The sequence below is a fragment of the Plecotus auritus genome, assembly GCF_963455305.1.
Source record: "Plecotus auritus genome assembly, chromosome: 1".
NCBI lineage: Eukaryota > Metazoa > Chordata > Mammalia > Chiroptera > Vespertilionidae > Plecotus > Plecotus auritus.
The window spans coordinates 82,182,294-82,196,841 of record NC_137770.1 but is presented as its reverse complement, the minus strand read 5'-3'; the positions used below and the strand labels follow the sequence as shown (position 1 = coordinate 82,196,841).

Sequence of the window (14,548 nt, the reverse complement as noted above, 5' to 3'; positions counted from 1 at the left end):
GGTCAATTAAAAAAATTAGTTATTAACATTTTAAAATAAGATGATTTCACATTTAAAAGCCAGAATTTTTTTTTAAAATATATTTTATTGATTTTTTACAGAGAGGAAGGGAGAGGGATAGAGAGCTAGAAACATCGATGAGAGAGAAACATCGATCAGCCGCCTCCTGCACACCCCCCACTGGGGATGTGCCCGCAACCAAGGTACATGCCCTTGACCGGAATCGAACCCGGGACCCCCCAGTCCGCAGGCCAACGCTCTATCCACTGAGCCAAACCGGTTTCGGCTAAAAGCCAGAATTTTTTACTTTTATAGGAAAATTGGAACTATGGCAATACTAGGCTCACAGTCCCACATGGCATATGTTTGGATGGAGTTGAGCGGGGGAAGGTCATTAAATAGAATGTATGCTTATTAGTTTACCACAGTTCACACCACTCCCTATTACCTTATACCATTTCACTCATGTTCACTACTCCTCATCTCTATAGGCAATTTATTTTCAACCTCTGATGTGCTTTATAGTTTTAAATTATTTTCTATGTGCAATTCTATCTTAGCCTTGATACATCAGTAGAGAAGTTAAAAATTGTGATTATTATCTCGATGTAAGCAAAATGTAGTTCAGAGAGGTTTGATTCACCCAAACATATACAACAAAACCAGAATCTTTAGCCCTAGCCAGTTTGGCACAGTGGATAGAGTGTCAGCCTGCGGACTGAAAGGTTAATTCTGGTCAAGGGCACATGCCCTGGTTGCGGGCAAATCCCAGTGTGGGGTGTGCAGGAGGCAGCTGATCAATGATTCTCTCTCATCTTTGATGTTTCTATCTCTCCCTCTCCCTTCCTCTCTGAAATCAATAAAAAGTATATATATACTAGAGGCCCAGTGCACGAAATTCGTGCACGGAGGGGGGGGAGGGTGTCCCTCAGCCCAGCCTGCACCCTCTCCAACCTGGGACCCCATGAGGAATGTCCAACTGCCCATTTAGGCCCGATCCTGGTGGGATAGGGCCTAAACGGGCAGTCGGACATCCCTCTCAAAATCCAGGACTGCTGGCTCCCAACTGCTCACCTGCCTGCCTTCCTAATTGCCCCTAACCACTTCTGCCTGCCAGCTGATCACCCCCTAACCACTCCCCTGCCAGCCTGATTGATGCCTAACTGCTCCCCTGCCAGCCTGCTTGCCCCTAACTGCCCTCTCCTGCAGGCCTGGTCACCCCTAACTGCCCTCCCCTGCAGGCCTGGTCACCCCTAACTGCCCTCCCCTGCAGGCTTGATTGCCCCCAACTGCCCTCCCTTGCAGGCCTGGTCCCTCCCAACTGCCCTCCCCTGCTGGTCTGATCGCCCACAACTGCCCTCCCTTGCAGGCCTGGTCCCTCCCAACTGCCCTCCCCTGCTGGCCATCTTGTGGTGGCCATCTTGTGTCCACATGGGGGCAGGATCTTTGACCACATGGGGACAGCCATCTTGTGTGTTGGAGCGATGGTCAATCTGCATATTACTCTTTTATTGATAGGATAGAGGCCTGGTGCATGGGTGGGGGCCAGCTGGTTTGTCCTGAAGGGTGTCCCAGATCAGGGTGGGAGTTCCCTTGGGGCATGGGGCAGCATGGGCGAGGGGCTTCTGGTGGTTTGCAGGCCAGCCACGCCCCCTGGCGACCCAAGCAGAGGCCCTGGGATCTGGGATTTATTTATCTTCTACAATTGAAACTTTGTAGTCTGGAGCAGAGCCAAGCCTTCTGCTCACTCTGTGGCTGCAGCCATTTCTGTTGGGATTTATTTACCTCCTACAATTGAAACTTTGTAGCCTGGAGTGGGCCGGCCAGGGTGTGCAGAAAGCTTGGCTTCCTCCATCGCCGGGGAAACCCAAGCCTCCCTTGGTTGGATTTGCATACTTGCTCCTGATTGGCTGGTGGACATGGCTTGTGGGTATAGCAGAGTGATGGGTAATTTGCATATTACTCTTTTATTAGATAGGAGATAGATTATATATATATATATCAAACAAACAAACAAACAAAACCAGAATCTTTAGATTTCCTCTTTCAGTTCTGTTAATTTTGGGGAGAAAGTTTCTATTAAGAACTTCACTTAGTGATTCATGCAACAAAGCCAAAGAAGTAGATATGGGCATAACTGCTAGAATAGATGAATTCCAACTGCTAAGCTGTTCAAGTATCACTGCAAATGATTAACTTTTCTTTTAATGACTATTTCTGCTTCTCTTCTTACAGGAATATGAAAAGACTGCCCTTCTAGCTGTCTTGAAGTTGGGTGTGGCCATATGACTCACTTTGGCCAATAAAGTTGGAGTGGAAGTGGTATTTGTCCCTGAGGCAGAAGCATTTAAGAGCTCATGAACAATTTTTCATGCTCAGGGAAGGAGGGTGCGGGGGGGAGGGGAGGGCCAAAGCTTCATAGTGACATGGCAGGATCTCCAAGTGGTGGAGGTCCATCTGCTTGGGTACCTGAGTAACTTATAATGAGCAGAGGCGCCTGCCAACTACTCTAGACATGTAGTGTGAGAGATAAACCTTTGTGGTTTTAAGCCATTGCGATTTTGGCACTGTTACCACAGCATAACCTAGCCCAACCTGACTGATACAAGGATTCATTTGCATGGTCATTGACCTTTTTCAAGAACCAGAATCCAATTCCTAGACCTGATCATGTCACTAAAACTTGTAGTTCCTATCTGGAAGACAGTGAGAATCAATTGTTGAATTTTTTTTTTTTACCCCCAATTTCCTCATCTACCACCTTCTAACTTGGAAGAAAATTATTTTCTGAATCCTTCACACATGAGCTTTCCATTATTCTGGCAGTTAGATTGGGAGAAGAAAGAAGCCCAGATCTTTTTTCCATTCCAAAACCTAATCCCAGAACTATCCCCACCCACTAGTACTCACATAACCTTGTCATAGGGCGACTATTACCACTCCCAAGGTGTCACAAACAGAAAGGAGTTGCCGCTGGCACCGCTGCAATGTTAGGGCAAGGCAGCCAGGCTGCGCTCTTTCCTCGCTGGTGTCTGGGCTTGGCCAACTTCGGAGAAGCAGCATTCTCTAAGGGAAAGAAGCCTTCTCAAGTGGGAACAAAAATGAGTGTGAGGCGCACACCCATCCTGGGCACTATGTGAATTTGGGGTGAGTTCTTTTAGTACTCCAGCTCTGGGCAATTTCTAGTAGGGCTAATAAGCTGCCCTGATTAGTACTACTGGGCCTCTATCGGTTTTTCTGGGCTTTTCTGAAGCCCGCGTGTGCTTGTCATCTTTGCACACTTGCAAAGTTCATAAACGGTGGGGGTTGAGCGCAACAAGAGCTTCAGCAACCAGACGGCTGCCAGGATCAAAGGTCAGCGGGGCTGCAGAGAGGCTGAGCCTGCGCAGTCCTACTCCCGCCTTGGCGAGAAGGGGTGGCGGCAACGCGGGCTCGTTCCACCGCGTGCTCTCAGAGGCGGGAAAGTCTTAGGTTGAGTGGCCGCGCCCCTCCCTCTTCCTGCCCAGTCCACCTGTCTGCCCTGTGAGCCGGACCTTCTCAGGCGGCCAGACTTCGGGGGAGGGCGGCGTGAAGGGCCCTGAGCTTCTGACTCATCATCTCCAACCCCTTTCTCGCGCGCGCTCCAAGTCTCAGGACTTTAGACTTGGGCACTGCCAGAGGGGGCGCGATGACAGCATATGGGGAACCCCAGCTTTGCCGAGGGCCATCCCCCAACGCCTGTGGGTTTCCGAAGCTGCCAGAGGGAGGATCATGGAGCCACAGTCAGCTCTCAGTTGCCCCGGTTGGGGTAGCAGCGCCCCATTTTAGAATAACCCGCCTGGCTCCTCCCTGAACGCCGGGCCAGTGGTCGCGTCCGAGGAAAGTCGGCTAGGCCCGGACTTTCTGCTCCTCGCGTCACTCAGCAGATGCACAGCGCCCTCACCGCGGAGAAAAGGCTCTTTATTTCCCAGCAGGCTCCGGGGTACGGGGCATCATGGGACTTGTAGTCTCCGCTGGAGTACGGAACCAGTCGGAGGGGGAGAACTAAACCACCCATGAATTGATTTCAGAGAGTCGCCGTGTATGCGAATGGGATGGGATTATGAAAGGTGGAAAGAAGAGACATAGTGAGATGAGGAAGATCTGAAGTTATATGGGACGGGGGTGGGTAAGGATGGCAGGGGGGAAGCTGAAAGTTAGCCTAAGGATGTCCTACAGGGGGGCAGCTTTTCAGGGCAATGAGGTGAGGGAAGAATCTGGTCGAGGTATAGCTTCCCCTAGACGAGAGAGGGTCCTAGTCTGAGTGGAAATTGAAGGCATTCCCACTGGATTGCAGGTAGGTCTCCAGGGCCTCCATCTATTTTCTGAGTTTGGTGGGGTGCAGTAGGGTCTGGAGAACGCTTCCACAGGGTAGGAGAGCAGCACTTGTCTGCTTCCCTTGCCATCTCATGCAGTTGTTGGGTTTGCTGTGCTAGCCACCGCGGAACCATTCTCCGAATCAGTAACTTCCTCCAACTCAGAGAGACCCTGAAAACCAGACAAGTGTGAGGGGTGAGAAAGGAGGAATCATCGACAAAAGCAACTTCCTCCTCCTCTCTCATTTTTGTCTTTCTAATATTTAGGCAGCTTTCTAATGCTCTCCCACATTTCTTGGTCCAACCATTTAGACATCCAATTCCCTCTTACCCACCATTAGGAGAGATATGTCCAGTCAGAAAACCAATTAGCGTGAGTCTAGGACCCCTTCCTTTCCTCCCTGCCCCATTGGTTTCCTTTAAGTGCCATTGGCCAAAATAGCCATTGAAAAAAAATGAGCTCCTAGGTCGCTCCATCTTTTCCTCCCTGCCCTCAGTACCTGCTGCAGCTCCTGGTAGTGCAGACTCTGTCTCCTGCAGCATCCTGACTTCCTCTGGCTTAGCAGGAGTAGGGAATATGCTGAGACCAGCACTCCTCCTAGGGTGAAAGCCTCAGCACTGAGCTCCAGCACCAACAAGCCATCCAGCTACAGGTAGACAAGGCTGAGGATGCTACAGGGGAACCAACACCTGTTTGCCCCTGCCTTTATCCCTTTCGTCTCCTTTTGCCTCCTCGTCTTCCCATCTTCTCCTTTACTCACCGGTACCTCGGAGGAGGCAGTTGCTGCAGGCCCCAGCGCTGTCTTCATCACCTCAACCACCACCACAATGAAGCCAAAGATCAGATTGATGGTGTTGAATATCATCATGGCCCGCACCTGCCAGTGAGCCAGTTCAGCCCTGCCTAGCCTAAGGGGACTCATTGCAACCCCAAGCCCAACCTGCACCTACCCCAAAACAAAACTCAGCTTTTATTCTCCTAACAGCGCCCTCAGCCCTCCATGTTTTTTGCTTTTTGCCTTAGTCTTTTAGGACTGTCAGGCAGAGAGCTGACAGGATTAGCTTGGAGAGCCACTTTCTAGGTTGAGGGGTCGTGTGTGTGTGTGTGTGTGTGTGTGTGTGTGTGTGTGTGTGTTTTGGGTGGTCAAAGAATAGTATTGCATTCACTTCCCCTCTCACCTTCCAAAGGCGGGGTGCTCTGCGCAGCTCAAGGGTAACAATCCCAGTGAGGAGACCCTGAATGGTGAGAAAGGCAAGTGTTGAGCTCTGGTCCTGTTAGTGAAGGGCCCCCAGGATCTTTCTTCCATCCTCTGTTGGGGATCTTACCAATGCTCCAGGTCCAAGCGGCAGTGCTGTGGCCATGTGACAAGCAGAGTTCAGGCAGGCAACTGAGACAGCAAAGGGCACCACAGCCACTGCTAGCCATAGTTGGCTCACCTGGAGGCCAGATGCAGGGGAACTGTCAGCGATTCCCTTCCCTCCTCCCAACCCCTGCAATTGGCCGGAATGCCTGGTGGGGGAAAGTAGTTAACAAAGGGCAGTGAAGGAAGGGGATATCATTTAATTTGTTCCGCCTGATGTCATAGTTTAGTTACTTAAGTATGTGCTTTCCCCACATGATGGAAGCTGCTTGTAGATTAAGGGTTTTGCCTTATTTATTCTATGCTTCCTCCACCCTCCTCCCTCTCAGAGTCTAACATTTTCAAACACATGGTAAGTGTTCACAAAACATAGATGGAATTGAATTGGGGTACAAGTGGATATGCTGAAGCTTGGGGTAGGGCATCCTGGCCTCACCGCCAGCACCAAGAGGTGCCCACTCTGCCTGTGCCTTGCCCAATGCTGTAGCTTTTCCAGACGAGGGCTGGGTCTGATTTGCTTTTGCTGACCAGCTCTGTCCTCCATGGCTTCCTTGATTACTGAAGCTTGGTTTTTTTTCCTGGGAAAAAGGCAGGAGACTGGTCATGCAGGGGCCTCTATTTCAGCTGCCCCTCCGCATGCTTCTAATATCCAGGGAGTTGAGGCTCAGGACCTCTCACCTACCTATTCTGAAGCAGCTACTCCAAAGGGACCCAGCTGGGCTTGGAGCTCCTGGTGGGGCCTGGTGGCTCAGAGCTGACAACAAACTTGTCTTGGCTGAGACAGGCTGTCAGGGTTGGGGTGTGGTGGGGCAAAGGTCTCTAAGAGGGCCTAAGGATCCAGGAAGTGGCCGTAGGTAGATACCAGCCTCTGTTCACTCCACGAGATGCCCAGCTCTGCCTTCCTTTGTTCCTATTTCCTGTTGCCTCCATCTCTGCCCATCCTGGGTTCCTCTTCTGATCACTCACCCATGGATGCTTGCTACCACCCTGGGCCCTAATTCTGCCCCCACCCCCCATCTCCATCTAATCTTTCTCCTTTTTTTTTTTCTCTTTTTTTTTGCTTCCTCCTCAAATAACTTGCTGTTCCCTAGGGAAATCCCACATTACTGTCTGGATTGTTCCCATGTCATTACCACTTGCAGCTTTGTCCCCAAACCAGGCAAGGTTTAATTCCCTTGGCTTCCTATCTGTCACTTTCTGAATGGTTTCTCCTCTCTCCTTCCTTTTTTGAAGGGTTTACTCTGGAAGGGACACTGACAAAGAGGATGGGGTGCCCTATTATAGTGGGGATTGTTTTTAGCTTGGTGATAATCTGCAGCTAGACATGTATAGAAGATAGTCCCCAAATGGTCGGTCTTGCGAGGATGGCTATTGCAACAATTAATATTTTTGAGAGATACAAGCTGCCTTGCAGCCAAGCTGACCTGGACTAAAATCTCAGCTGTGCCACTTTCCTAGCTGTGTGACCTTGAATACATTATTCTACCTATTTGAACCACTGTTTGTTCAAACTGAGTTATAAAACGGGGGCTAATAATATGACTGTGAAGGGTTGTTGACTCATGGTGGGTGCTTAGTAACCATTAGTGGCGCTGATGAGGTCATACTGTTGTCCCTGATGCCCATACACTAAAGGGCTTATTCAGAAGCTAAGCTGGGGATATTTATTTCTACAATAAGAAGCAGAACCAGCGGGGCCCAAATATATATTTAGAGATCAAAAAATAGGAAAGATCATCTTGATGCAGAGCCTGAGGTTCGGAGGCAACCAGACCTATGTTCAAATTCCAGATCTACCTGGCTGACCTTGTGCAAGTTACTTAATCTTTGTTTGCTTACCTATAAAGGGAAGTTAATAATACCACAGGGTTCCTTTGAGTATTAAGAGAAAATGCATATAAACCAGCTCAGCCCAACACCTTGCACGTAAGTGCTCAATAAATGTTAGTGGCTATTATCATTATTATTATTGATGATGAAAGAAGACTGAGCCAGAAGACCCTTGGGAGTTAGTACCAGGAGGCTGGGTTCTGTGAGGAAAGCGGCCTTCTTTGTAAGCCACTTATGCCCTGCTCAGTGCTGAGCCAATAATGCTCATTGGAGCATTGTGTCCACTCTTTTTTTTTTCCTGGGGAGTGGGAATCACACTTAAAATGGCTGAGAACTGCTGTGTATTAACTTTATTTGGTAGCGGTGGATGGTCTGACACAATGTGAGATGTTGGGCTTGCACTGAGGCTCCCTGAGCTGGCAGGCCAGTGGAAAGAGACTCTTAAGCTTCATTTTCCTTACCCATAAATGTAACCTAACATTTCAGAGTGTAATTGTAAGGATTATATACTATTAAATATGTGAACAGGTATTCAGTAATTATTGACTAAATCTGACTCTACTACTTCAAAATATATAGCCCCTGTCTAAATTATAATCTCCTACAGGGACGGTGCTACACCCCCCTCATCTGTTCATCCCCCACAGCGCTGAGCATCGTGCCTGGTACTTAGTAAGCACTCAGTAAATATTTGTTGTATTGAAGAGCCAGTAAAGTGACTTAAGGAATGGAAAATAGAATTCGAGAAGAAGGTGCAGGAATTGTTTATCAAGAACAGGAAGGACCGAGGAGTAACTTTAATAATGTTTCTTATATGGCAGACATTAACTATCTCTATAATCGCCCCTCCTCCTCCCCAAAAAGAGACACAAATTGAAGGGAGAGGCTTTGAGATAAAACCCCAGGAAGAACTTCCCGAGTCTGTGCATGTTGGGGCAGAAAAGGCGGCCGAGCCAACTCCTTCCCTGGTATGTCCGGGTTTAGGGTGGGAGGGGCAGCGCTGCTTGGAGGCTGGGGGAAGGACGAGATGACCTTTCAAAATCTCTTCCAGTCTTCTGTAGAAACCGTCCGCGCGCCCCACCCCCCTCCCTCCCTCCGACAGCGCCCCCCGTCTCCAAACGGCCCGCACCCCGCCCCTGGCGGCCGCCTCGCGCGGCTCCCGGGGTTCCCAGCTCCCAGTCCCCGGAGCCAGAGCCCGCTCCCGGCTCCCAGCGCGCCGCGCCGCCCCCCGCATGCTAATGGCCGGGCCGCCTCCCGCCGCACACAATGCGGGCCAGGGCCGGGGGCGGGGGACCGGGGAGGGGGCGGGGGCCGGGCCGGGGGCGGGGGGGCCGGGGCCCGGCGCATCTCCCCCGGCCCCACGTAACGCTGACGCCCGCGCCGCCGGCCCGCCGCCCGCCGCCGCCGCCGCCGCCGCCCGCTCCGCCGCCGCCCGCTCGGGGCTCGTGAGTAGCCGCTCCCCCCACTCCCGGCCCCCCCTCCGCCACCCGGCCCCCGCCCCCGGCCCCCTCCCCCCTCCCGGAGGGGGGGCCCCCCACTCCGCGCGCCGGGCTCGGAGCAGGTGCAGGGGGCGGGGGCGGGGGAGGGGCGCCGGCTCGACCCCAAGCAAACTTCGCCCAGAGCTCCTGGGGGGGCGGGGGGGGGGGGGACCTGCGGCCTCAGAAGCCTGGAGAGCCAGGGGGGTCTCGAGGGAGGGGGGCCAGGTGGGGAAGCCGCGAAAGGGGGCACCAAAGGGGAAAGGCCAGCGGGGGTGGTGGTGGGGGGGACGGGGACAGCCGTCTTTGTAGGGGCCCGAAGGCAGGGCGCGAGGGGCCTGGGGTGCAGGGCTGCACAGCCGGGAGCCTGAGTGGATGACCGCCCCCCCACCCCTCCCCAGGTAGGGCTGATGGAGGAGGGAGAAGGGACCCAAACTCTCTGGGAGCAGGGATGGGGGAGGGGAGAGGATGGGGGGGTGCTTCCCTCTCTGCGTCCCAAACAAAGTGTCACAAAGAGCTCGGCCGCCGGCAGCAGCAGAGGCGGCTGCAACTCAGCTTTTGTTCTCCCGGCCTGGGTAGCTGAGCCCTGGCCTTCCAATCTTCCAACCCTGCCCCCCCATCATCCTTCTGGCTTATCTTCCCGGGGAGGGGTCTGGGGTGCTGCTCAAAGAACCTCTTGTGCAGGATCACAGGTCCTGCCCTACTTGCCAACCTACTTGTGGGAGGTGGATTTTCCCAGAGGCTCTCCTGCCCACCCCCACCCCCTAATCCCAGGACTGGGGCCCATATGGGTGCTAAGACTCTGACCTTTTAGGGTCAGTTCCAGTTAAGGGAACTTAGGGCTTGCTATATGCCCCCTCCCACAAATCTAGAACTTTCAGAAGAGGGGTCAAGTTGGGACATGCCTCTGGAATAAGACTCACCGTTGGTGGGGTGGCAGTAGGTGAGCAGGTGTACCTTCCTCTTGCCTCCTGCTATATTTTTGGAGTTCATGACTGAGATTCCATGACCCCAACTCAGGAGAGTGTACACTCAGTGTAAAAGGTGGGCAAGCTGTGACCTGGGATCAGTTTGGAGGAGCTACCTGAGCAGTGATGTTCAAAGGGCTATGGAGGGGAGACCATAAAAAGAACTACTGGGATGTTTGATAAAGGTGGTCTTGACTCTAGACCCTCTAAGAAGTTCCTTTTCTTTAACCCCATCTAATGCAGTGTTAATAATTGTTGGAGGGCTTGTGGGGGTGTAGGAATCCCCATAGAGGGAAAGACAGCAAGTACTAGAAATGATCAGGTATGCCTAGCCACAGCTATACCTCAGAAGTTCTGAACCCTTGCCCCTTACACTGCCCCTAAAAACTTTTGAACCACAAGGCTTGAGGGACAAATATCATGGTTCTCCAGTCAGCAGACATTTCTATGTACCTGTCCCTGTTGTTTTTAAGAATTTTCTCACCAAACCTTTCATCCTTTCCTACTCGGTAAGGTTTGGTGGTCCACACCCCCTTCTCCACCAGCTCTCCTCGCACATAAAAGTAATTGGCCTGTTGCTTTGGGAAGATTTCTGATCCCTATCCCTGGCCTTGCATCCCTATAGAACCCAAATAAGGGCGAGATAACCCCTGATTCCCAGTGTAGGAGGAAAGTAGGTCAGTGCTACTGTCTGGCCAAGTCTCATGGATGGTGGTTAGGGCCTGACTATAGAAAACTGTTGATTATTGCCCACAAGCAATATATGCATGACCCGTGTTCTAAGCCAGTTCATAGAATCTTGGGCCCTCTCACTGTTTTCTCCTATTGAGAAAAACTCATCGGATTAGGTGCCTGGGACCTGGTTTGGTGTGGAGGTGATTCAGACCTTGATTGTGCCTAGAGGGTCTTTCAGTGGGCTTATTGATTTGAGGCCACCCTTTGGGGAAAGTTTTCCTGCTCAGGAATATAGCTTCAATATGGGTCTTCTTGTATATCACTGTATTTCTATCCTAGAAACTGCTATGTACAAAGCAGTGTTTTTTTTGGAGGTAGGGTGGGGTGAGGGAGAAAGCTTTGTCCTATTCCAACTCTACTTGCCTCAGATATGAGGTCAACTTCCCTTGAAATATTTTGCTTACTATCCTACAGGCAGTTTCAGGGGCCCTAGAATCTTCTCAGAATCAGAGTATGTGCCCATAGGTTAGTCAGCTATGACCATGCAGTATTCCCAGCCTTCCCCCTCCTCCCCCACCATCTGCTTCCTCTGAATATACCAGATTGGCTGTACACCAGGATGTTCCGGGAATCCCCAGGAGAGCAACAGAATGTGATGGACCCAAATATGATGCCTCACTCACTCATTCCAGGATGTACAAACTGTAACTGTCAGGACACTCCTTATAGCTAATTAAAATTCTTCTAGTTACATCTATTTTGTTACATCTTATCTATTTTCAGTGTCATCCAAAAGGCAAAAATAAACCCTCTGGTACCACTGTTCTTCCCTCCCTCCCCCATGGCTTCCAGAGAAGAATTTTTTAAAATCTAGCTTTTCTCAGTGCCTTAATTGTGGTGTTAAAATGTCAAATGTGGCCCCTCTAGCACTTCCTAGCACTACCTAGGTAATGAGGTGGCCACAGTGGCTCCTCTGGTAGCCCACTGCACTCTCCATGGTACTGAAGGGATGACCATTTGTTTTAACTCCTCTTGGGGTCCAGAAGTCTTGTGACTCAGAACTACAAAACTTTCTAACTGGAAGGAACCATCTATATAAATTTGTTCAATCCCCTTATTTTACAGATGAGTAAGCTGGGATGTTAAGTGATTTACTGAAGGTTGCATGGCTTTTAATGGTCTGATTGGGCCCACAATAGCCTTGTACCCTTCGGTCTTATTCTACTTATTCTACACTTTCATGATACCACTCAGTGAGCCTGGCTAGACTCTTGGTCCCAGGAAGGGAATTTTTTTTTTTTTTTTTTTTTTTTGAGAATCCAGAAGATGAGGGTGGATGCACTAATTTGGAGCTACAGAAATACAAATATTAAAAGTGTGGTGGAGATTGTTTAGTGACCCTTGGACAAGGACACTTTAATTAACCTCTTGTTAATAAAATTCCCTTAATCCTGATTCCACATGTAACAGGTACCTGCTGGCTCATGGAGTCTTTTTTAAAAAAAATTTATTTAAACATGTGTGTGTGTATATATATATATATATATATATATATATATATATATATATGATTTTAGAGAAGAAGGGAGAGGGAGAAAGAGAGATAGAAACATCAATGATGAGAGAGAATTATTGATTGGCTGCCTCCTGCACTCCCACACTGGGGATCAAGCACACAACCTTGGCATTCGACCTGAACAGGAATCAAACCATGACCTCCTGGTTCATAGGTCAGTGCTCAACCACTGAGCCATGCTGGCCAAGGGAGTCATTTTTTATAATCTTTTCATTTTTTAAAATTCTCACCTGAGGATATTTTTCCATTGATTTTCAGAGAGAGTGAAAGAGAGAGGGAAAGACAGGGAGGAATATCGATGTGAGAGAAACATCGATTGGTTGCCTCCTGCACACACCCTGACCGGGCTGGGGAGGAGTCTGCAACTGAGGTCTGTACCCTTGACCAGAATCGAACCTGGGACCCTTCGGTCCACAGGCCTACACTCTATCCACTGAGCCAAAGCAGCTAGGGTCATTTTTTATTTAATTTTATTTTTTATTTATTGATTTTAGAGAGAAACATGGATTTGTTGTTCCACTCATTTATGCACTCACTGGTTGATTCGTTTTTGTTGTTGTTAATCTTACTGAAAGATAGTTCTTCCATTGATTTTAGAGAGAGTGGAAGGGAGTGGGGAGGGCAAGAGAGGAGAAAGAGAGAAAGAAAGAAACATTGATATGAGAGAGTCACATCAATTGGTTGCCTCCCGCATGCACCCCAACTGGGGTGGGAAACCTGCAACCTAGATATGTGCCCTTGATCAGAATTGAACCTGGAATCCTTCAGTTCATGGGCCAGTGCTCTAACCACTGAGTCATGCTGCCAGGACCCATTCATGGAGTCTTATCACATCCAGTAAATATCAAAAATTAAAGAAACTTGGACCTTCAGAGCTTTTCTTTGCTGATAAGCAGGGCTGACTGACTTCTGGCCCAATTTTCTTCCATTCAAGATCCTTAAGCAAAGTAATGCTTGAGTCTTTTTCTTGCTTAGTAACCCATTTCATGCCTATTGTAAGAAAGTTCTTTATATATCAAATATTCTTTCTATTTCAGGGGAAAAAATTGATTAAGTCCACATTTGTCTAGCCTTGACCAGATAAAATTATATTATATAAGCAGGAAGGTATACTGACTGACTTCTGGTCAGCCTCCCAGGCCTGTTTCCATGAATCTTAATTCTGGGATGGCTTCTATGTCTTAATGCTAACCTCCTCTGCAGCTTATAATCAGGAGCCAGCCCCCCACCCCCACCACCAATCCTCTTCCTCTCAGTTCTCTTCTTCCTCAGAACTGGACCTCTGCACATCCCAGGCCCAGGGAATTTTAGCCTGGAGAATTTTAACCCTTTTCTGCTCAGAGCATGTGCTGAGCCCCTATCTGTGCAGATGGCCCAGCCCCGCCCCCCGTCCCTCACTCCAGCCTCTTGAGCTCAGAGCCAGTGTAATCCTCCTCTTGTGTGAGCGAGCCTCTCCCCTGCAGAGAGGAGAAAAGCCTGCTTCGGAACAGCCCTGGACAAAGGGGCTGAGATGCCCCCAGCAAACTGCAGGTTCCAAGGTTTGAAACACGGGAATGAATCCTATCCGGTATTTGCAGTTTTTAGCCCCTTCCCCAGGCCAGCAGCGCCCCTTAACTTCCACTCCTCCCCCAACTCTTTCTTCATTCCCTCTCCTTTTGGCTCTCTCCCCCTTCGTGCCCCTCCCCCCCCTGTCTGTCTCCAGACTGCTGCTGCTGGGAGGTGTTTCTCTCCCATGCATGAATGAGTCTCTGTAATGAATGGAAATGAATGGATCAGGAATCCAGGCAGCGGGAGGGAGGATGAGGGGGAAAGACAGAAAGACAGGGTAAGAGCAAAGGAAGGACTGTGGAGTCTGGAAGGATGTTTGGCTGGCTGGTCAGTTAGGTATCGGAGAGCAACTGTTCCCACTTGGTTAACTGTGGAGCATGGCAAGCCACCCCATTTGCTCATCAAGCTGCACACCCCAATCTAAACCAGAGAGGGCTATACTGTGATGGTCTCCCTCACCACCAGGGGGGGGGGTGGTGATGGTGGTGGTAGTTGTAGTTGTCCTGGACCAGGCATTTAGAACGTATTTGGGGGAAGAAATCTACGTTCTCAGGAAGCTTGGGCATTGGCAAATCAAGGAGTACACGTTCTGGAGACAGCAACCGCCTCCTGCCTCAGGATGCAAGGAGGGAGAAGGGTTTCAGGAATACAGGGTGCTAAGAGTATCGAGTTGGGAGTGACTATTTCCACTGCTGAAAATCAGGACTTATCTTTTCCTCCAAATCTCTCTCTTTTGCTTTAGCTCTTCAGTACCTGTTGCCTTCACTAGCAGCTTTTCCTC

At 50.0% G+C, this 14,548-nt stretch overlaps 1 protein-coding gene across 1 annotated transcript; it reads right to left on the bottom strand.

The window, feature by feature from the left end:
• Positions 1-3,919: 3,919 nt before the first annotated feature.
• TMEM253 (transmembrane protein 253) lies at positions 3,920-6,477 on the bottom strand. The gene is made up of 7 exons (XM_080687381.1): positions 6,378-6,477; positions 6,132-6,273; positions 5,661-5,771; positions 5,514-5,570; positions 5,096-5,212; positions 4,835-4,981; positions 3,920-4,506 (listed from the first exon to the last, which is right to left on the bottom strand). Exons 2-7 carry the CDS (start codon positions 6,237-6,239, stop codon positions 4,426-4,428), a joined length of 621 nt encoding a protein of 206 aa, XP_080543507.1. The 5' UTR covers positions 6,240-6,273; positions 6,378-6,477; the 3' UTR covers positions 3,920-4,425.
• Between the last annotated feature and the right edge of the window lie 8,071 nt (positions 6,478-14,548).